Source organism: Hyaloscypha bicolor (assembly GCF_002865645.1).
Source record: "Hyaloscypha bicolor E unplaced genomic scaffold K444scaffold_10, whole genome shotgun sequence".
NCBI lineage: Eukaryota > Fungi > Ascomycota > Leotiomycetes > Helotiales > Hyaloscyphaceae > Hyaloscypha > Hyaloscypha bicolor.
The window spans coordinates 2,553,282-2,577,203 of record NW_020194512.1 but is presented as its reverse complement, the minus strand read 5'-3'; the positions used below and the strand labels follow the sequence as shown (position 1 = coordinate 2,577,203).

Below are 23,922 nucleotides of genomic sequence, written 5' to 3'. Positions count from 1 at the left end.
GCCAGATCTCGGATATCGATCTCTCATAATAGTTTTTTTAAATTGAAAGTCATGCCTGTACAGAAAGGTTTCACCCAATAGCCACCCACACCCCTCAACCGCCCCGCAGGAACACCAGAAAATTTGCAATTTTTTCAAAGTACTTAGGAAATTCTAAAAACCTGCAAGATAACTATAATTAAGTCGTAGATCATTTTTATAGACTCCTTTTCTTTATTTTGTTGCGTTGTTTGGTTAAATAGGCCTTTAGGCGGTTGAGTGGTGTGGGTGGTTATTGGGTGGTCCCTTACTGTGGCTTAATATCTAGCCAAGGCTCCTCGACTTTTTGCGCATCTTTCAAGTTCAGTATCTGGGCAGATAGATACAAAAGAAGTGTGCCCCTGCCAATCCCTATAACATCCCTGTTTTGCTCGTGTAGCATTCCTAAAACATGGATATACGCCCAAAGGGGAAATAACAGGAGGCCAACTCTGATTGGAATATATAAGCACCCTCTCTGGGCAGACCCTAGAACGGGTACTTATATAAAAAGAGAACTATTTAATCCCTCCTGACCTCCTATATTAGAAAATCGTTAATTCTATAAGTTTTTCCATATAATGCCCTATTTCTTATATACTATCTCGCAACCCTATATATATACTTGCCTCCTTAGGTATAATATATATTTACTACTCTTGCCTAAGATATATTTTTTGCCAAGCCTTGCAAATAGCTTTATTCTCTATATCTATAGCTTCTATACTATAGTACTATATCCCTATAATATTAATACTATAGTATATAATTTCTTATCTACTAAGTAAATTTAAGATTTAACTTTCCTTTACTATAAAATCAATTCTATAGTAAATAAAGCCCTATAAGATTAATTCTATAGTAAAGAAAACTCTATAAAATTAATTTTATAAGTACTTTTTAATATTATTTTAGTAAATTAAATTCTTTTCTCTTTATATTATAATAAATAATATAATATAAAATATTAAACTTATTACTAGTAATCTTATATTAATAAAGAAAATAAAAAGAACTTAATATAAGTAAAAATATTATTAATTTATATTTTTTTACTATTTAAAAAAATAAAAAAAATTAATATAAATAAGATATTTCAAATTATATTTTAGCTATTACTATAAGAAATACAAATACTAAATATAAATAAAATACAAATCCAAGTTATATTATACTAGCTATAAAAGGAGTTATTAAGCCTCTTATTAGTCTTATATAAGCTATAATTCTTTTCTTGGTCTTATAATATTATCGGAATATACTAAAGTATATCTTCTTATTTCCTACTTTATATATTAATCTATATTACAGCTATCTAGTAAACTATATTTTAATCTAATTATTAAGAAAAACCTATCCAGATAGAGAATCTATACAAATCTATTTTACTATATATTAGAGTAAAAATAGTTAATTATAAAAGTAGATATTAAATAGTAACTAGCAAATATTAGTTATATCTAGAATTATATATTAGAAATAAAAGTCAAGTTCTAAGAAAGTATAGCTATTTAATTAGTCTATAAAGTATAAAATTAATACCCAAAAATCAATTAATAGCCTACTAGAAGATTCCTACTATTTTCTTATAGAATATATATATATATACTTTAAGATACTAGACTCGAAATCTCTCGCAATAATATAATAATATAGCCTATTCCGCAAATATCCGATATAGCTAGTAAGTTGAAATTCGGATTACCGGATTATATAAAAGAAATAGTATTTAAAAACTAATAATAATATATCTTCTATAACTCCTATAATATTAAGCCTAATTCTCTATATTAATAAATTTCCCGGGCTCTAGTACTCTTGCTATATAATTAATATAGGCCAACTAGTAATTAAATATCTATAATATAGCTCTATAACTATTTCCTACTTCCGTTTTATATATATATCTCGTTAAGAATTAAGCTTTTTACTCTAGCTTTTTAGAATATAGTACTTTTATTTATAAAAGATTATATTAAAGAAAAGAGAGTATATTATATTCTAGCTTATTATATTAACTATAACTATTCCCTAAAATCTAGTAAGAATTATTATTAATAAAGACTTTATTATATATATAATATAAATAAAATCAAATATACTATTTAATTATAAATATAAAAACAATTCTATCTAAAATAAAGTTAGCTTTCCTTATCTCAATTATATTATTATAATTAACTTATAATATTAATATTTCCTTATAAAGAGATTACTATAAAATTAATAAGAATATAGCCTTCTTATATAATTAAGTATTAACTAATTCCGCCCTTATTATACCCTTTCTTATATATCGAGATATCTAAGATTAAATCCTCCTAAACTAAATAATTAAAGAATTATAATATAACTAATTCAGATATTAAAATATTATAAAGGGCTATTTATAACCTTAATATAATTAAATTAACTATATACTATTATAGGTAATAATTAATACTCTATTAATATATTATTATATCCTATAATAAGTTATATATAGTCTAGTATATTTATTAAAGCGCTATAATATTTAAAGACTTCAGATTCCGGTAAATAAGATTAAAAATAAAGGTAACTCTAAAAATGCATTCCTATATCTTTATCTAATAACTAGTACTAGCTATTCGGGTTCTATAAGGGTATTACGGAATAGCTAGAAGCTTATAGAAAGTTATAATACCTTACTTAATATTAATAGTAACTAAGCTTTAAAGAAATATATCTTATACTTTACTTTAATATATATTTTTAGGAAGATATAACTAATAACTCTTTACTATAGGTATTAACTATAGATATATAATAGATATATAGAATAGTATATAAACAGGTATTAGATATCGTGAATCTAGTTTCCTATTTTGGGTATAGCTTGCGACCGGAATTATATGAATTATATGGGATTTCCTAATTAAGTAAAGGGCTTTATATATCTGGCTAAGTACTAGAGAATATATAAGGAGACGCTTTTAGCTTTAGAGAGGGGTATTAATTAGTCTTTTATTAGAATTAATTCTTGGAATTAGTTATATTTATAAGTATTACTCTATAGCTTACTTACCTTAACTACTTATATATTATCCTGCTATTATATACCTTATATTCTAATTAATCTAATTTTCGGGAAGTAGTTTATTATAAGATAATTAAGCTATTAATAAATAAAACTATTAATAGCTAGAGTATTAACTAGAAGAAGTGCCTCTACTATTACCGGAGTAATCTAGTCGGATATCTAGGGAAGCGCCCAGTTAGCTACTCTAGCTACTACCTAATTAGAAGAAAGAAGTAGAACTCAGATATCCCTAGAACTAGCTAGCAGAATAATAATAATAGAGAAGCTAGCGGCGGCTTATTATTATATTACTAAGTTAGAAGCGGAGATATAATAGAGGAAGAATCTAGAGAAGCTAGAAGCTCAGATTCGCTATCTTAAGAATATTCGGGCACCTATTATAGAACCTATTATACTACTAGTAGCACATTTGGTTTATAAGGCTCCAAAAACCCGAGAATTACTAATTTATAAGGGGAAGAGTATTAAGGAAGCCCAGAATTTCTTTTATTAGGCAGAACTAAAGTAATATAAAAACGGCGAAATTACTTAGGCTATAGATATAGTAAAGATTATATATTATACTTCCTACTTTAAGAGTATAGCCAGAGATATCTGGAAGTATAGGAAGTAATTAGTGGGTATTAATACTATAGATTAGAAGATCTTTATTAAGTTTATAAAAAATTCTATCTTAAATCCGGAAAACTATAGTAATAATGCCCTCACCAAGTTTAAGGACGCAAAATAGTAGCTAGGTTAGAGTATCTAAAGCTTTATATTCTACTTAAATAGCCTATTAGATAACTTGGGATATATAAATTTGCCGCAAGAGCGGAATAACTTATTTAATAGCTTGAGGCAGGAGATTCAGAACGAGATTAATTACTAAGGGAATGCTTTATAAGAAAGAGAGAAGCTTATTTCTGCGGCTATAAGAGTTAAGAATAACTTGAACTTGTCTGCTTAACGGAAATATACTAATAAGCTAATAAAAGAATAAAAGAAAGGAAACTAGAGAAAAGATAAAAGAGATAATAAAAAGAAATAAAAGAGAAATATAATTCTGTTACGAGATTCGCATAACCGGAATAGTAAAGATATAATAACGGGGTCTAATATAGTACCTATATTAGAATTTATAAGACTAGTTATAATTTACTTTACTTATTAAAAGAAAAGTTACTATATTACTATCTGCCCAAATTAGAAAAAATCGACTTACTATAACTATAATAAGTCTGGCTATAAAGTATATAAGTGCCTAGAACTAAAGAAGCCGGGAAACGGGCACGCCCCGTAATAATTACACTCGTTTATACTATAAAGGATATAGCCTCTGAAATAAGAATAGTAATTAAGGTTACTATTAAGATAAGAAAAAATAGGTACAGAATTAGAGTATTAGTTAATTCGGGTATAGAGGCTAATTATATAAAAAGAAGGCTAGCTTTAGATATAGGTATTTCATTAATATTAAAAGTAACTCTCTTAACCTTACTAGAAGAAAAGAGAATCCATTTATATAGAGATTATATTCTTGGAATTATTACTAAGGATATACTAGAGAACTAAAAAGAAGCTAATATATACTTTATATTATATAATTTTAATCTAAATTATATTAATATAATACTTGGATTCCTATAGCTTTACTAGATTAACTTTCTAATTTCCTTTAGGGAGATAATATAAAGATACTAGATTCGACTATAAAAGATTAAAGTTCTAAATACTAGGAAGTTTATTAAAGTAATAAAGTATAAAGTATATATTTTTCTATTAATTACCTATCCTATAATAAATAGCTAAAGAATTACTACTATTACTATAAACGAAATAGCTATATTTCCCAAGAAGTATTAGAACCTTTTCCGAGTATTCTCTATAAAGGCTATAGGTATATTATCTAACTACTATATAATAGAGTATTATATAGATCTAGAACTAGAATTCTAATTACTATATAATTCTATATATACTTTATTAGAAAAAGAACTTAAAGTTTTTTAGGAATATCTTAATACTAGCTTAGAGAAAAGATAGATCTATTATTTTACTAGCCTAGCTAGTACCCTAATTATATTTATTCTAAAGAAAGAAGGCGGCCTATATCTATATATTAATTACCGGAATCTAAATAGAATTACTATTAAGAACCGGATATTATTACTACTTATTAGTAAAATAATAGATAGGCTTTATAGAGTAAAGATATATATAAAGCTAGACTTAAAGAATACTTACTATTAGTTATAAATCCGGGAAGGTAATAAGTAAAAAACGGTATTTCAAATATACTATAAATATTTTAAGTACTATATTATACCTTTTAAACTCTCTAATATTTCAGTAATATTTCAGGTATATATTAATTATATACTAGTAAGCCTTATAAATATTATTTATATAGTTTATTTAGATAATATTTTGATTTATTTAGAGAACCTAGAATAGTATATAGCGGCGGTCTAATATATACTCGAGTAATTATAATAATACTAGCTTTTTATAAACTTAGCAAAATGCGAATTTAATATAGAAAGAGTAAAGTTCCTGGAATTTATAATTAGCCCAGATAGTATAGAAATAGAAGTAAGCTAGGTTATAGTTATTAGGGAATAGCTGGCCCTAAAGAATAATATCCGAAAAGTCTAAGTATTTCTGGGTTTTACTAACTTTTACTAGAGGTTTATCTATAAATACTCTAGAATAGTAAAAGAATTAACTAATTTATTAAAAACTAGTAAAAACCCATAATATTATTTTAGCTAGATAAATAAGGTAAATAAAGCTTTTAGAGAGCTATAAATTATATTTATAATAGTACTAATTCTTTATTATTTTAACTTAGCCTTAAAGATTTATATAGAAACGGATACTTTAGAATTCGTAATTATAGGTATAATTTCCTAGCTTTTTAGTAAGAGGGCGGAAGCCAGGTAGTACCCTATTACTTTCTATTTAAAAAAAATAACTATAATTAAAAGCAGATATAAGATATATAATTCTGAACTCTTAGCTATTATTCTAGTATTTTATACTTAGTAATATTACCTAGTATATATCCGGTATACTATTATTATTAAGATAGATTATAATAACTTAAAATACTTTATAACTAAAAGAAAGCTAAATAGTTAATAGATAAAATAGATAGAAAAGCTAGCTATTTTTAATTTTGTTTTAAAATACTAGCCGGGATATAATAACCCCGCTAATAGGCTATTAAGAAGGCTAGACTTTATAGTAAGTATAGAAGAAGATACTTTATTACTTATACTTTATAATAAGCTATAGAATATAGAATAGAGAACCCTATAGGTAGTAGTAATAGAATGCTATACTATTCCTATAACGCTGTAATATAAGGCCTAGAAGAGAGAAAATAAGTATTTCTTAATTAGTAAGATACTAAGGAATTCTAAAGAGAAAGTCTATTTTAGTAATAAAGTAATACCAGAGATATTATTATTTAAGCCTATTACTAGTATAGCTAGTTATAAATAGTATATACTACGAATTCTAGCTATATAAGTAGCTAGATTCAAAATAGTATATAAAGAAAATAGAGAGATATTATTTAAACTACTATTATAGTACTAAAGGCTTAATCTATTAGTATAATACTAGTAATATAAATAGCTCTCAAAAAAGACCTTTACTAGAGCTATTAAAACTTAGGAACTTAATATATCTGGGTTATTAAGATATTAGGGCACTATTTATATACTAAATAAGCTAGTACTTAAAGAAGAATTACTATAAGCTAACTATAATAATTCCACAAGTAGGTATTTTGGTACTAGTAAGATACTAGAGATTTTTTAGAGAAAGTATTTCTAGTAGAATATAAGAAAAAATATAAGAGACTATATTAGAACTTGTTTTATATATTAATAAACTAAGGTAAAGAGATATCTACTATATAGTATACTTAGTTCATTTCCCCTTCCCTCTAAGCTATAGTAAGAAATCACTATAGACTTTATTATAGGGCTGCCTCTTTCTAGGTTTTATAGTAAGATATATAATTCTATACTTATTATTATTAATAAATATACGAAAATAGTATAATATATTCCGATTATTAAGGAGATCTTGGCTCTTGAGTTAGTAGAGCTATTTATATACTATATTATTAAAGACTTTAGTACGCCTATAGGTATAATCTCTAATAGAGAATCTGTTTTTATAAGCAAGTTCTAGTTAAGCCTATACTTTTACTTAAAAGTTTAATAATAGCTAAGTATAGTATTTTACCCGCAAATTAATAGATAAATAGAGAATCTGAACTAAACTCTAGAATAATACTTGAGGTACTATACTAGTTACTAGTAGAATAACTAGATAGTAAAGCTTACTTTTATAGAATTCATATATAATAACTTTATATATTTAATAATAGAAATATTTTTATTTTATATATTATACGGATTTTATTCTAGTATTAAACTATATATTAAGAATAATATTCCAGAAAAAGAAGCGCCGGTAATATAGAAAAAAGTATAGAAGATTTAAGTAGAACGGGAAGTACTAGAGAAGTAATAATAAGAAGTAGTAAATATATAGAAAAAGTACTATAATAAGAAATATATTAATAAGAAGTTTAAGATATATAATAAAGTTATACTTTATATAAAGAATATTTAATAGCTATAACCTAGTATAAAGCTAGTAAATAGATATCTTGGCTCCTTTAAAGTTCTGGAAGTTATAGAAATATATAGATAGATATACCGCTTGAAATTACTACTATTATATCGGATTTATAATATTTTTTATATTTCTTTCTTGAAACTATAATACCCGCAAGCTAGTACTATAGTAGAACTAGAGCCAGTCGAGATTAAGGGCAAAGAGAAATTCGAGGTGGAATTTATTATAGCCTATAGGGAAAGTAAAAAAGAAAGAAAGTATCTCATTTATTAGAAGAGCTACTTACTAGTAAATAATATATGGGAACTACTAAGTAATCTAGAGAATATAGCTCAAGAATTATAAGAATACTTGGAAAAGAGTAATATCGCAATACTATTAGCTAAATAGAGGTATAAAAGATAAATGCTTTTATTAGGAAACTATTAAAAACTATATATTTATTCTTAGAAAAATTATATAAAAATTATTAAAAACTCTAAAAACTTTAATTTCTATATCCTATAAATATCTTATTCTTATAACTACTCTTTATTATCCTTATTATTATCCTTATTAGAATTCTCTCGAGAAATAGATAGTAAATTAGCCCAGAAAGCTATTAGTTATTAGTAAGAAATAAGAAAGAAATAAGCTTACTTAATACTAAAAGATATTAATTATACCTTTAAGAGTACTTTATACTTATGCCAAGCTAGTAAGAATTACTTGATTTATTCCTTAGATTATTAGAGGAATTCGTTAGCCTCGAATAATAGCTTTAATATAAGAAGTATATATAGTTTAGTATAAATAAAGGGCTATAATAGCCTTTTCTCTTTTAGGCAAAAGTTAAGTAAGATACTTATATATATTAATAGCTTAGAGAAGGCAGTTTAACTATACTATATATATTTAAGGAACCTTAAATAGTATTAGAATAGGGAATAAAAGAAGGAATTTATAACTTATAGAATTATATTTCTTATTTTTAAAGTAGTAGTAATTATATATCGAGCGGTTATTACTCTTAATATAAATAAGGTCAGAAAACTTAGTAATATTCTTGAAATATTAAAGATAGTAAGGGCGAATTAAGGATATAAAAGCATTAGCCAAATAGTTAGTAATAGGCTAATAAATACTAAGAGAAGGATTTATTTTAGTAAATAAAGAAGTAAAAGAAGGAATTAGAAAGAAGCTTAAAGAAAGCTTAAAGAAAGCTTAAAAGAAGCTTAAAGAAGGCTTAAAGAAGGCTTGGAAAAGAAAGGCAAGAGATAAGAAAAAGCTAGATATAGTATTATAATTAAAGAAAAGAAAGGTTAGTTAGTAGAAAAAGGAAGGCCTTTTTATAATATTCTCTTCCCAAATAGTAATTACAAATTCGGAACCGGCTTTATACTAGAAATACCTAGAAATTTCCAAAAAAGGAATTTATAAATAAACCAGAAAATCGGATTAACTTTTCCAAGCTCTTAGGCCTATAAAGTAATAATTTATTTACGAATAGAGGCTAAGTTAGGATTTATAAACTAATTAGGAAATTAGATAAGCTTTATATCTAATAGTATATACTATATTTATACTACCTTTATAAAAAGGAATTACCAGAGGCGATTTGCAAGTTAGCTAGGCAGAATTAGTAAACTATATCCTTAACTCTATTACCTGGCGTAATAATAAGGCAATTATAGGGAGTTTTTAGGGAAAGCTAGTAGCCAGAAAAGTTTTAGGGAAATATTTATAAAGCTATTTGCAGTTTTCTTAGGCCTTTTAGGGACAAGGGCCTAGAGAGGGAATTAATATAATAGATATATATAATAGTATATAAATAGGTATTAGATATTATAAATCTAGTTTCCTATTTTGGGTATAGCTTATAACCGGAATTATATAAATTATATGGGATTTCCTAATTAAATAAAGGGCTTTATATATCTGGCTAAATACTAGGAAATATATAGGGAGACGCTTCTAGCTTTAAAGAGAGGCATTAATTAGTCTTTTATTAGAATTAATTCTTGGAATTAGTTATACTTATAAGTATTACTTTATAGCTTATTTACCTTAATTACTTATATATTACCCTACTATTATATATCTTACAAGATATTATTCTAGAAATAAGCTTAAAATATATACTAGAGCTATTAGCGCTATTATATAAGCTACTTTTTACTAACTAATAATATTAAAAGAAAGAATAGTAATAACTTGAATTTACTAAATTATACTATAATTTAAATAATAAAGAATAATAACTTATTTCATTTAATATTTTCTTTAAAACTTTATAAGTTTATATTTTAATCTATCTTATAGGGCTTTTGAGCTAAAGTTATAGGGGGAACTACCCTATAGCTTATAGCCTATACTAATCTCTAGCCTTCTAATATATTTAGTTTTGCGAAACTAATTTCCTTATTTTTAGTTCTAATTAGATTTAACCTTCTTTTCCTACTTTCTCTTTTCCCTAAATATTATAATTCAGCTTCTTTTAATTTATTATTATTAATTTAATTCTTTTTTCCCCTTAATTCATATTTCCGAATTCTTATAATATATCTACTAAAAATTAGATCTTTACTTCTAGTATACTTCTTATATATTAGCTACTTTCCTAATATTATTTTATAGACTATTTTCTAATTATAGCTTTTTTACTTCTTATTAACTTTATCTCTTAATATATTTCTCTAGAAAAGAAATACTATTTAATATTACTTTATAGTTAGCTATAGTATTTCAGATAATTAGATATAACTTATATTTATTCTAATTACCTTATATTATATATTTTAATCCCTAAATACTTATATTTCTGACTTCTATATTTCTTTTATATTAGGAAATATTCCGATTTAATACTAAGTATATATAGCTTATATATTAGAATTCCGATATTATAATTATATTCCCTTACTATATTCTTATTATATAATATAATTCCTACTTCTATATATTTTAGTAACTTATTCGGACTCTTCTAGATATTTAGCTATAATAAGATATTCGGGTATTTAATTTTAGTCTATATTTCCCGCTAAATTATATCTTTTATTATATTCTTACTATATAATATAATAACTGCCCTTATAGTTCTGGCTCTTTCTCTAGACTTTCTTAAGCCTCTAGTTATAATAAGTTATTTAGAAACCTAATATTTCTCTATACTTTCTATTAAATTATATTATTTTATACTAAATTTGGCTTAATAATTTTTCTATAATATCTCTTTAACCTTATTCTTCTAGCTTTAAATAGATACTTAAACTACTCTACTTATATTTCTTAATAAAAATATAATTTCAGGAAATTTATTATTAACTTATATTATATTCTTATACTATAGCTTAAAGTAAGTCCCTATAATATTCTTCTATAATATCCGCTTAGCCCCTATTAAATTATTTAGTATAATAATTATAGTAGTTTATATAGAATATAACTTCGGGTAATATATCTACTTTCTCTTTTAATTATTTCTAATATATAGCTATCTATAATTATTATTAATATAATATTACTAAACCTTCTAACTAAATATTTAAAGTAATTTATATTAGCTTTATTATAAGATTCTAGCTTCTTTACTTCCTTTATAGCTACTAATTTCCTTTTATAAATATATATTATTCTATTTTTAGTAAAAAACACGTTTATATTTCAGATAAGAAAGCCTAATAGTATTTATATAATAAGCTAGTTAATAGAAAGATATATATATATATATATTACTATATAATACTCCCTTACTTAATAAGCTTAGTAACCTCAACTATCTCTCTATTTACTATTAGTAAAGCTATAATAACTATATTACCCTCTAGTATTCTTTATATCTACTATATACTTTAATTTCTTAATATTTTTTAGTAAATTTATATTTTTCTTCTTTTCTAATAATTAATAATACTTTTACTTTTATTATAGTATTATAGTTCTTACTTATTATAAGTATACTTTATATAAAACTAATTGAATATTCCGCTTTAACTAATACTATATATATATTTCTTAAGGGGAACTTTAGTAAATAAACTAGAGAGTAATACTATATATAAATCTTCTTCTTTAAAGACTATATAATATCTAGTAAATCTTATATTATATTTGGTTTGGTCCGACTACTACTAAATAATAATTATATTAACTAGCCCCTTATAAGTAATATTTTAATACTTTAACTATAATAAAGTAATTAATAGATTTTTTACTACTAGTTTATATATAATTATATTATTAAATACCTCTTATCTAAGCTTTTAGTTTACTAGTTAAGAATTACAGGTATTACTAAGCTTCTAGATATTTCCCTTATTAATAAAGATACCGGAATTAAGAGCTATAAATTTGAAGTTTATATATTTAAATATTACTTAGATTCTATTATAGATTTGGCTCTCTATAAATTAGTTAAGATAACTATAATATATATAAATAAGTAAACCTACTTTACTCTAGTAACTAATAATCTATTTAAGGCAATTTTAGGCTCTTAGAAAACCCGGTCCGGTAGCTACTTCTTTATTAAAGAGAAATATATATTCTCTTTTAGCCTAATAAAAAACGGCTCCTATATTAAGCTAATATATATTTCCTTTAATTCTACTAATTATACCGAGAGTATAATATCTAAACTATAGCGCCCAGCCAGAAATAGTATTTAATACCGTAATATAAAGCCAAAAGATAAAGCCCTAATTCCATTCTCTAGTATACTAGTTATACTATAAAATAATTAATTTCAGATACTAGAAGTATTATTAACTATATTACTATCTCTAGTACTAGCTAGGCCCTTTTCTATATAGTATTCTAGCCTAATCTAATCTTAATTTGGCCCCCCTCTATAATACAAGTAACCTTAGTAATAACTATCTGCCTCTTAGTATTCTCTATAGCAATAGTAATAACTAGTAATAATATATTCTATATAAAGTTCATTTCTTACTATATTAATACCTATATTCTCCTTATAGATATTACAGGTTTCTAGCTTCTCTCTAGTAATTCCGTATACTAGAATATTAGTATTTATAACTCCTATAACTAGTATATTAACTATAAAGAAACTTTTAATACTACCGGTACTAACTTACTAACTAAATAACTTTTTAGATATTAAGGATCTTTCTTTCTCGCAATTTCTTCGAGAAATAATCTCTCCGTTCGAATTAACTAAAGAAAAGCGCTATATAGAATCTAATTACCTACTAGCTAGAAAACTAAAATAAATCTATAAATATACTATTAAGGCGGCTGCCCTTTAATTCCTTAATACTAGAGCTATAGATAATACTAATTAAGATATAATTCATATCTCTAATAATAGAAATAATAAGAAATATCTATAGATATTAGATTTTTATAAATTAGTTTCCTTATTAGTTTTATACTTTAGCTAATTATTATTTGAGTTTTCCTTATATTTTCTCTTTTTCTCTTTATATTTACTTAACCTCTATTTAGGCTTTCTTTATATACTTACTAATTTTATTTCCTGTTTTACTTAGATCTTTTAGTATTATTCTTATTAATCTATTCTATTATTATACTATATATAATTTACTCTTTTTAACTACTATAGTATTAATACTACAGGCCTCTTTTACTATAGATTACTTTCTATAATATCTAATAACTCAAATAAATATATTACCTATATAATTCTATAGCTATAATATTATTACGGAAGACTAGAAATAGTATCTTTATTTTTTCCGCTAGCCTTTAATATTCTTAGTTTAAGAGAATTCAATACTATTTAGTATATAGGCTATTAATAAGCAAATTAATAATACTACAAATTTCAACCTTCTAGCTTCTTACTATATAATTAATAAAATTATAATTGAGGTTAATACTTCTACCCTTACTTATTACTAGTAAAACTATTACTATAATACTTCTAATTACTCTAATAATTCGGACTTTTACTCTTTTAGATACTTCTATTTAGCCAGATAAAATATAATAAAAAATAGTAACTATATATAAATACCTATAGAAAAACAGCCAGGCTTTCTATAAAAGCTTTAGAGCTTTAAGATATACTAGAACCGGGAATTTCCTAATAAGCTTTATATTAAATATAATATACTTCTTTTATTATACTATTAAAAATAATAGAGTTTAGTCCAGAATTATATCTATAGTATTATTTAAGTATTTGGGATTTATATTCCAGATTTATTTATTATACTCTATACCAAATATATATAGAAACCAAGAAATCTAGTAGATATTAGCCTATATCTAATATATATTATAATCTTAGAACCCTAGTTAATAAAGTTCCTTTCTTTATTTCAACTTAATAGTAATCTCGGCTATATCTCTAGCTATAATCTCAAAACTATACCTTTTAACTACTATATCTTAACTAGATATATAGCTTATAAAATATAGAATTTTAGAGTAATTATGCTTTATTCTAGTATTTTAAAAATATAGAATTTTAGAGTAATTACGCTTTATTCTAGTATTTTAAAAATATAGCTAGAAATGTCTAGATATAATTACTATAATTAGAACTATAACCTTACTAAGCTTAAATAATACTAATACTAGCTTATAGAATATAACTCAGTTTTTTAATAGAATAATATTCATATAAATATTCAAGTAATAGATCCGCTTCTACTTCTTTAATTAATTCAGAAGTATTAAAATAAGTACCGTCTATAAAACAGACCAGACTTTATAATAAATTTAATAAGATATAATCTATAAACCTATAATAAAGACTTTAGATTCGACTATATTACCCTTAGACAAGTAACTAATTCTTATAGGGCTAGAAACCTCTCCGAGCTCTTTTATATAGATTCTAATATAGAGGTTTTTCTTTTCTCTTACCTGTATTTATATAGATAAGGCTAATAAATTAAGTAGCTAGTAGAAGAGAATAGATATCGAGAGTTTACTCAATTTATAAATATAGTAATAAAACTTAACTCCATTAATTTAGTATTTCGTTAAAATTATTACTGGCCTAGATTTATATATTAAGAAATAGAGGCTTAATATATTTAATAAAATAATAATCGGATAATTAATAATAAGACTTATTAAGCTATTAATAGCCGCCTTCTATAATTTGAGCTTCTTTAATAAAGCTAGTATAAAATATATAGTATTATTAATAAGATAATTACAAATATTATTCCTGAATTTATATATACTAGTAAAAAATACTATTATAAGAAAAAAGCTATAATTAATACTATACTACAAGTATTTGGGCTCTCCTCGCTTTTTATTACCTTAATATTTAATAAGAGATAAATTATTCTTCTTTTTTTATATATATACTATAGTAAATAATATAGTATAATAGTATTTATAGTATTACTTTATAGTATATCTGCTTGCTTTATATCTTTGAAAATCTTTATATTAATAGTAATAACTAGATAGCTAGAGTTTATTAATTAGCTCCCTTACTAATAATAATAAATGCCCTCTAATTTTCCTTAGAAAGTAATATACCTTTATTATAAGAGAATATATTACCTAAAAACCAAGTTTTGGAAAATACTAGTAGTATAATTTAGTAATCTAAAAGAAATAGTTATAAAAATAGAGTTCTAATTATAGAAAGTAATATATTTATATATAATATTATAGATTTCTAAGATAATTCCGCAAATAATTAGGGAAAAGTTTATTAGAGCAGATATCCCAGATTCTAATATTAAGCCCGAGCTTTATTATTTTATAATATAATATTAAGTTTATAAATATAAGATATATATCTATAGAGAACTTAGAGCTAGCTAAAGCAGTAAGTATAAGAAAAACTTTCCTTATAATATTACTTAATATATCTATTACTATTAAGGTAATAAAAGATATATATATAAGTAAACTAAAAGGGATATTTATATATTATTATATAATATAGAACTTCTATTTCTATAGAAGAATTATCTCAATATATAATATATTACTAATATCTATCTTATAATATATATAATAAAATATATTACTAAAGTAGAATCTAATTTACTACTAGTAAATCCGAATAGATATATATATATAAATTTCTATATTCTTACTTGCTATATGAAATCTATAGAGCAGATTATTATAGGTCTCGGCTTAGATATAGTACGGTATATAATATTATTAATTTTCTTACTAATAGTACTTCCAAATATATAAAACTTAATAGTAAGATCTATATACTAGATTATATAGAATTCAGATAACCCGTACTTTCCTAATACCTTAGAGAAGTACTTTAGCTATTCGAAAGCCTATAAGGATTTAATATACTTCAGGTATTTTTAATACTATAAAGTTACTAAAAAGAGAATTATAAATTAGGAAGGCCCTTAACCAGGTTTTCAAGATATCTAAAGCTATTAGATTTACTAAAGAAATAAGACTAAGCTAATCCGTACCCTATATTAGCGTCTATATAATAGCAAGAGCTTCTTCCTATACTACTTGCTCTATCTCTATTTCTAGTATTCTAATAAGAAGATTCTTGGAACCTTAAAGATCTACCGAAAGCGTCTCTTTACTCTTAATTCTACCCTCTTTTAAGCCTTACTATAGAAATATAATAAACGAGAACTTAGCGGTTATCTAGTAATTAGTAATAAATACCTTAAAATAATATAGCAAATTACAGAAACTCTACTAGTTAATTTCTAGAATCTAATATTATAGTAACTAGCCCAATTAAATATAATAATAGTTCCTGGTCTTATAAATATAGCAGCTATAACTTTAGCTAGAGAGTAGTACCGAACCTATATAACTATTATATAGAATATTCTAGCTTCTTCTAATAATAGGAAATACTTCTTTATTATAGGGCTAGAAGAAATAGGGAAATTATATCTTCTTAAAGCAATTTAGTACTAGTATAACTCTTCTTATAATAAGTGCCTCTTACTTACTTCAACTAATATTACTATATATAATATTAATAGTAATATAATTTACTTTTCTCTCTTTATCTTTTTAGAAGCTAGATAGTACTACTATACCTTATTAAGGTATAATAAAGCTAAGATAGAGGAATTAAAGTAAATTAAAGTTTTAATACTTAATAAGATCTCTATAGTAAATAAACTTTTATTTAACTATATATCTATAATCTTTATAAAGCTTAAAAAAAGCTCTAAGCTATTTAAAGAATTATATTTTATTATATTTAGAGATCTTCTCTAGCTACTACTAGTTAATAGCTTAAAAGTATAAGAGGCAGCTATATAGTACTTCTTTTATTCTATCTTCCTCCGAGAACTTTAGTACTAGACTAATTATTAATTCTTTAATATACTTAATAAGATCCAATTCGGAATTATAGATAATAATATAAAACAGCTTTTAATAGAGTACTAGTAGTAATATAATTTTATAGCTAGTATATAAATAATAATATATCTATATTTTTTAAAGAATAAAGCTAAAAAGCTTAATTAACTAGCTTTTAATAACCTATTATCTAATTATACTAATATTATCTTTTATATCTAAGACTTCGAAAATAATAAGTATCTATCTATAGCTTTATAGACGAGAATCTTTAAAAAGAAAACAAACTTCCTATCTATTATTACCTATAAAATAGATACTAAGATTATATTTCTTATAAACGGTATACTTATATTAAAAAATATTATAAATAGCTCTTTTAGTATTATTATAGGCTTTCTAGAAAATAGAGATATTAAGGTAGCTTTTCTAATAAAAGAGAATATTTAGATATACTCTATAAATTCTATATATAAGATTAGTAATTTACTAATTCCTTAATTATTATAGGGAATATATCCCCTATAGTATTAATTTTATAGTATCTATATAGCCTATAATAACTTACTAACTTAAAACTTATACTAGATCCTTATTTTATATTATATAACTACTTCTTTTATAATAAATAGAGTTAAATATTAATATTACTAACTATCTATTTTAAATATATTTGCTCTTATAATATATAAAGTATAAGGCCTTTCTCTTAAATTAGTTATAATATCTCTAAACGAGAATATATTTATAAATAAGCAAGCTTATATAATATTAAATTAAGTAATTACTCTAGAAAAACTCTATATTACCTACTTAAACTTTAATACTATTAAAGCAGATCCGGAGACTATTATTAAATATAGATGGCTAGAATAACAAGTAGCAAGTTTAGTAATTTGAGAGCTTTAAGTAAGATACTATTTAAATATCTTATAGAACCCTTACTATTATAAATAAAGCTATCTCTATATACTTTAACTATATATTTAAGAATCCAAATTAGAACTAAGCTAATATTATAGCCGGAAATAGTACTATTAAGAAGAGTTAAAATCCTATAAAATCTAAGGTACTAGCTAAGAAAATAAAGGATAAAGAAGATAATAGTAAGGAGAATACCGGTAGTAACTTTAATAAGGCTCCGACTAAGAAAAAGGCCACTTTCTATAAGGTCTCAAGTAAATATATTAAGAAGCTATCCTTCCGTTCTTATATTATTTCCTTTTCTTATAGTAGGTTTTCAGAGAATAATAAAGGAAATAGATCTATTAATAAGAAGTATATAAAAAATAGGCTTCTATTTACAAGCTTATATCTTATCTACTATCTATTATTTATATATAAGTAAAAAAGTAAATTAACTTACTACCTAAAACTAGTAAATAAACTATAGCTTAATATTTCAGGATCTAATATATTATATAATACTACTTTTATCTTATATTATAAGAGCTTAAATATAATAAAATAAATATATTTCATTTAGTTTTAAAAGAATATAATAGTAAAATAGAGTTTAATAGTAATACTTTTATCTAATATCTCTAACTAATAAGAAATAGAAAAATACTATAGTTATCTGGCTTATTAAAATAATCTGAATTATTAATTAGGCCAGAAAATCTCTTGCCTTAATAATAAGTAACTAGTAAAATATATATAATATATTTAGTAGAAATTATTACTATATAAGAATAAATATCTATAAGAAAAAGAGGAACTATATTCCCTTAAATATTATATACTTCTTATCTCTACTTTCGGTAGGATTTCTGGAATCGGAAATATTACTCAGAAATTACTTCCGCTTTATATTATATCTAAATTACAAGAAATATCTATATCTTAAATCCAGAATCTTTATATCTTTTTTTATATAGTATTACTATAGCTTAATATTACTATAGCTCACCCTTCTATAATATTAATCTATACTAATAAATTAACTTAAATCTTAATCTTAATATTTAAATATATAGTTCTTACCTTTAATATATTCTATATTTTTTCCGCTTTATAATTCTAAATATTATAAAGGCTTAATTTCCGAAGTAAATAAATTATTCAGATAGTAATATATATGCCACCCTGCCCTAAAATAACTACTTTAATACTAATTCTATTCCTATAATATCTTTTATAAGTTTAAGATTCCCTATTTCTTTATAATATTAAAGAGAAAATAGAAGACGCCTTCCAGATTTGGCTATAAAAGCTTATAATAATACTAGTACTCTTCTCAAATATTAAACGGCTATAAATTATTACTTTAAATATATATAAACAGGCCTCTATCTCTTATAACCTCCTTTAAAAAACAATATTAACCCAACTACCTGTACTTTATTACCTCTTCTTATTATAAGTTTACTCTTATCCCAGAATACCAGAATTATAGATTCTGAGGCTAATACTTGCTCCAGCGCACTTTAGTACTAGACCAAGCCGCTATAGTATCCGTATATTATTACCTCTCCTTACTATAAGTTTACCCTTACCCTAGAATACCAGAATTATAGATTCTGAGGCTAATACTTGCTCTAGTATACTTTAGTATTAGACCAAGCTACCGTAGCATTCATATATTATTATATCTCTTTACTATAAGTTTTCTATAACTTAATAATATTAAATATATATACTAATTATACTTATAAAGCCTTCTTGTTTTCTTATTACTAAAATGGCACTACCAAGCAAGATTCAAGTCCTTCTCGCAATACCAGTCCGCTATATAAACCTCCGATTCTTTAATTATTCTTTATATAGTAACCAGATTATTCCTAGAGATTATTACTAGCTTAACCCTGTTCCTATATAAGTTAAGTATATTTATATAATCCTTATATATATAAGAGGTAATATAGCTATTAGATATAGCTATAAGAGTAATAGCCGCACCTATATCTTTAAATATATTATTTTCCTAGCAGGTAATATATAAGACGGAATATCTATCTTCTATAGTTATATTAATTACTAGTACTAATCCGAGTAATACAGATATAGTAATAATTACAGAGTTATAGGCAGTTCTTCCGGACCTCCCATTCTCCGAGCCCTATACCTAGCTCCTATAGTTATTAGTTCCGTTCCTCCCCTAGGATATCGAAACCCGGTTATTCCTGGCCCTCCTATCCCTCTACCAAACTTTCGCACTTTATAGCCACCTCCCGCTTCTCCTATAGCTACTCTAAATACCTCCGGTACTTCTCCAAAGCTATAGTAATTCTGGCCCAATTCCAGAGATAATTAGATAGCGTCTTTAAGCCCTTCTAAATAATGCCTATAAGTCAGACCTCCTTATATTACTCCTCTCAAATAGGCAAGTAAATACCGTAGCCCCTGATCTGGATCTCTAACTTCTAGTCCTTAACCCTTTACCTTGAATATACTACTAAATATTTCCTCTTCTCCTTCTATTATTCCATACTAAGATCTTTCTAATATTTATAACATATCGCCTTGCTAAGATTATAGTAATATAGAATACAAAGCTAGCCCTAACTTTATACCTATATTTCTAAGTAGTAGTAGCTCCCTAGTATATATACCGAGTAGCTATAGTAGTAATTCTCCGGTATATATACTAAGTAGCTATAGCGGCAATTCTCTAGCCTATATACCAAGTAGCTATAGTAGTAATTCTCTAGTATATTCTCCAGGTAACTATAGGGGCAATACCCTAGCGGGTCCGGGAAATCAAACGCTAGCTATAGCTTCGCTAAGCCTAGCTCTAAATAGGAAGCTAACTCTAATAAATATAGACTACTATAGTAGTAATACTCTAGTAAGACCGGGAAATTAAATACTAGCTATAGCTGTACTAAGCCCCGCCCTAACTAGAGAGCCAACTCTAATAGATATAGACTACTATACTATATTTTTTGGCCCCTCTTCTCCTCCTTTACTATTACCGACTTCTTACTATAATATCCGTAGCTATATATTATTCCCTTGCCATTAACCTTCGGTTATAGCTAACTAGCCTCTAGAAGTATTAGAAATTATAAACAGGAATATTCTTAGCAGTAATCGAACTTGTTCTAGATCTCCCAATACTCGATTCTCTCCTATAACTCGAAGTCCTATACCTGGCTCTCCTCTTAACCCGGCTTCTAATCCCATAGAATTCATTACTAATATAATAGAAATTACCTCTATTAATTCTCTACTACCTCCCTATATAATTAATGCTCCAGGCTTTTATTCCCGCTATAGTAATATTAGATAAAGTATAATTCCCCTATATATTCTGGAATAGTTCTAGAATAAGCCGCTAATCCACCCTAATAAGGTTACTACTATTTGGAAAGTACTTAGAAAGGCAGAATAGTATATTAAGGATATATTAGCTAGATATATTCAGGTTATAGATTAGGGTAAAGCTCTCCGTATAGCTCGAATTAGAGCTACTAACTGCCTATAGGTCTATATAAATACTAATACTAGATTTCAGATATATATAGCTAGAGTAATAGTAATACCAGAAAGATCTTTATAATAGCCAAGAAGTAATAACCCTTTCCTTCTCTAAAACCCCCCTTAATATAGATATTAAGTATAGAATATATATACCCTTATATATATATATTTTAGCTATATTATATTTTAGGATAATAGAAATAATAGCTATTAAATATTTATATAGTATTAAGGCAAGCTATAGCTTTTTAGAAATCTGAAAAAAAGTATTACTTTAAATATTATATAAAAAGAATAAATAAAAATATTAGTCTTTTATACTAAAACTGCCCTTAGCTAAATACTTATAACTATAATAATATATATATAAGCCCTTATTAAGATATTTCTAATTAACGTTTAAAGTTTCTGAGAAACAGTATTATTCTAGTAGTTATTATAGCAAGCCTTTTACTAGAGAATAATTCCTATAGCAAAATTATATATACCCAAATCTCAATTAAACTTGAATATAATAATATTAGGAAATATAATATCAAATCAATTCCCGTATAGAATCTATTACGTAAAATTAAACCCAAAATCTGGGCTAGCTATATAAGACAGAATAAGGTATTATTAGCCAAAACTCTCTAAATCACCTGACTTTGGGTAGTAGTAGATTATCTTGCCTATAATCAAATTAACTATTACTAATAGATAATAGGGCGTAAAAGGAAATATTATTAGGCTATTTTAATACCTCTTAATATTTAAAAAAACGCGCTAGAATAAAGAGCAATTATTAAATATTAAACTAACCTGTCTAAACTAGGGTATAGATTTCAATTTCACGTAACCTTCCCAATAATTACTATATTTAATTTTTTTTTGGCACTAAAATTAAGATTCCTGGCTTAAGGATAAGCGAACGCTATACTAGCAGCTTTTGTAGCACTCTTATATAATATAAGGATAAATATAAATAATAATTATATTAAATTACACTCTATATAATACTCCAGGCTATATTTCAGGATCTCATCTACTAGAGAAAGCCCTGTAGAAATACGCGATTCACTTCGCCCCCAAAAAAAATTGCTTTAAGCAATAGAAATAAGGCTTAGAACTCCCAGAATTAGCCCTCTGGCTAGTTTAGAGGAGCAGGAATGCGGACTGGACAGAGCTTAATGTCACAGAATTGGGTTAGAAGATGTAGGGTGTAGATCTTCAGACCTCCTTTTTCAGAGTTGCCTTTATGGTTCGTGAATAATGGTAACTTTAACGGGAACTGTGATCAGGTGCGCTGTCTCTTTAAGTTTAGCGCTCCTGCTTCTGGTGTAGGCTCGCTTGCCTGACCCGCTGCTTTCGACGACGTCTGAGGTGTTTATTTCATACGGGCAGCAAAGAAAAGCCTGTCGAGAGGACCCGACGTCAAGAATTATAGGCTCGCGCCATAAAGGCATTCGCCATGTCAACAATGCTTTTAGATAAAGGGAAATTGAGTGAACAGATGACATCTGGCTATCCCACAAGAAGTAACGTTCAATTAGGGAGAAAGAACATTTACACTACATCCGAGATCCAAACAAAGTCTCACGCCTCTTTGCCTCCACTTCCGTTCCGTCAGACAGTGCGCCCTTTCCTCCAGGGCATAGCTATATGGTCCTAAAGTACTATCGAGTTGCATGTGCTAATACACGGCGATAACGGACGCAAATCCAGCATCGATCTGTGTCTGGTAACTCTTGAGGGTCGCAACATCAGTGGACTGAGCCTTTGCCTGAAGAGCAGCACCAAGCGCATCGGTATCGGTTTGTAGGGTCTGCAAGAGACTCAGGACAAGGCTATCAAGGCCAGAGGCAGCAAAGAGGCTCTCCTAAAATTTGGTAGTGAGCATCTAACGAATTGCAAGTTTGAATTCATGCAAAATACCTTGGAAGCCAAAGCACTGAGCCCGGTCGTAATCTTAGGAGCTAGCGATGCAACGGCGGCGACGACACTAGTGCTATCAGAGGCTGAAAAGCTAGTTGCGGCGGTTGCGTCGGTGGTTGCCTGGTTAATGGCCGTGTCCAGAGTGGTCTCGTCGGTTGCAATGACCAAAGCATCGGTCAATCCTCCTGCATAGCTTTGGACGGCAGTGGTCAGGGTGGAAAGATCGGTACCAATGGTTGCGAGATCAGTTAAAACTGTTGCCGCCGATCGCTGTACGATAGGAGTACATGTTGCAACAGTTAGACCGAGCACGGCGGTGATGATGCTCTTGATTTGGATCATTTTGAACTGGCTCAAGCAGGAGACTGTTGTGGAAAATATATTTGGTAAGTTATCAAGAGTGAAGACTGGTTTAAAAAAGAGTTAAGAGGGGAGACAACTTAGATTTTCAGTCTTCCTTTATAGTCAAGAAACTTGGACAGATCCCACATGGTACACATGGAGCCGAGGTAGGTTGTAACCAGATATGACCTCCTCAGCACTGTGGCTCCGTACATAATTGTAAGCGCATAGCTTTTTGGGTATTGCTGCGGTAGGAACCAGGGTAA

At 26.1% G+C, this 23,922-nt stretch overlaps 1 protein-coding gene across 1 annotated transcript; it reads right to left on the bottom strand.

Annotated features, from left to right (window-relative positions):
- Positions 1-22,899: 22,899 nt before the first annotated feature.
- Positions 22,900-23,656, bottom strand: K444DRAFT_658473 (uncharacterized protein; the record flags this gene model as incomplete). The annotated part of the gene is made up of 2 exons (XM_024886262.1): positions 22,900-23,258; positions 23,315-23,656. The coding sequence occupies 2 exons, from the start codon at positions 23,654-23,656 to the stop codon at positions 23,073-23,075; spliced, it is 528 nt and encodes a 175-aa protein (XP_024744321.1). The 3' UTR covers positions 22,900-23,072.
- Positions 23,657-23,922: the final 266 nt, after the last annotated feature.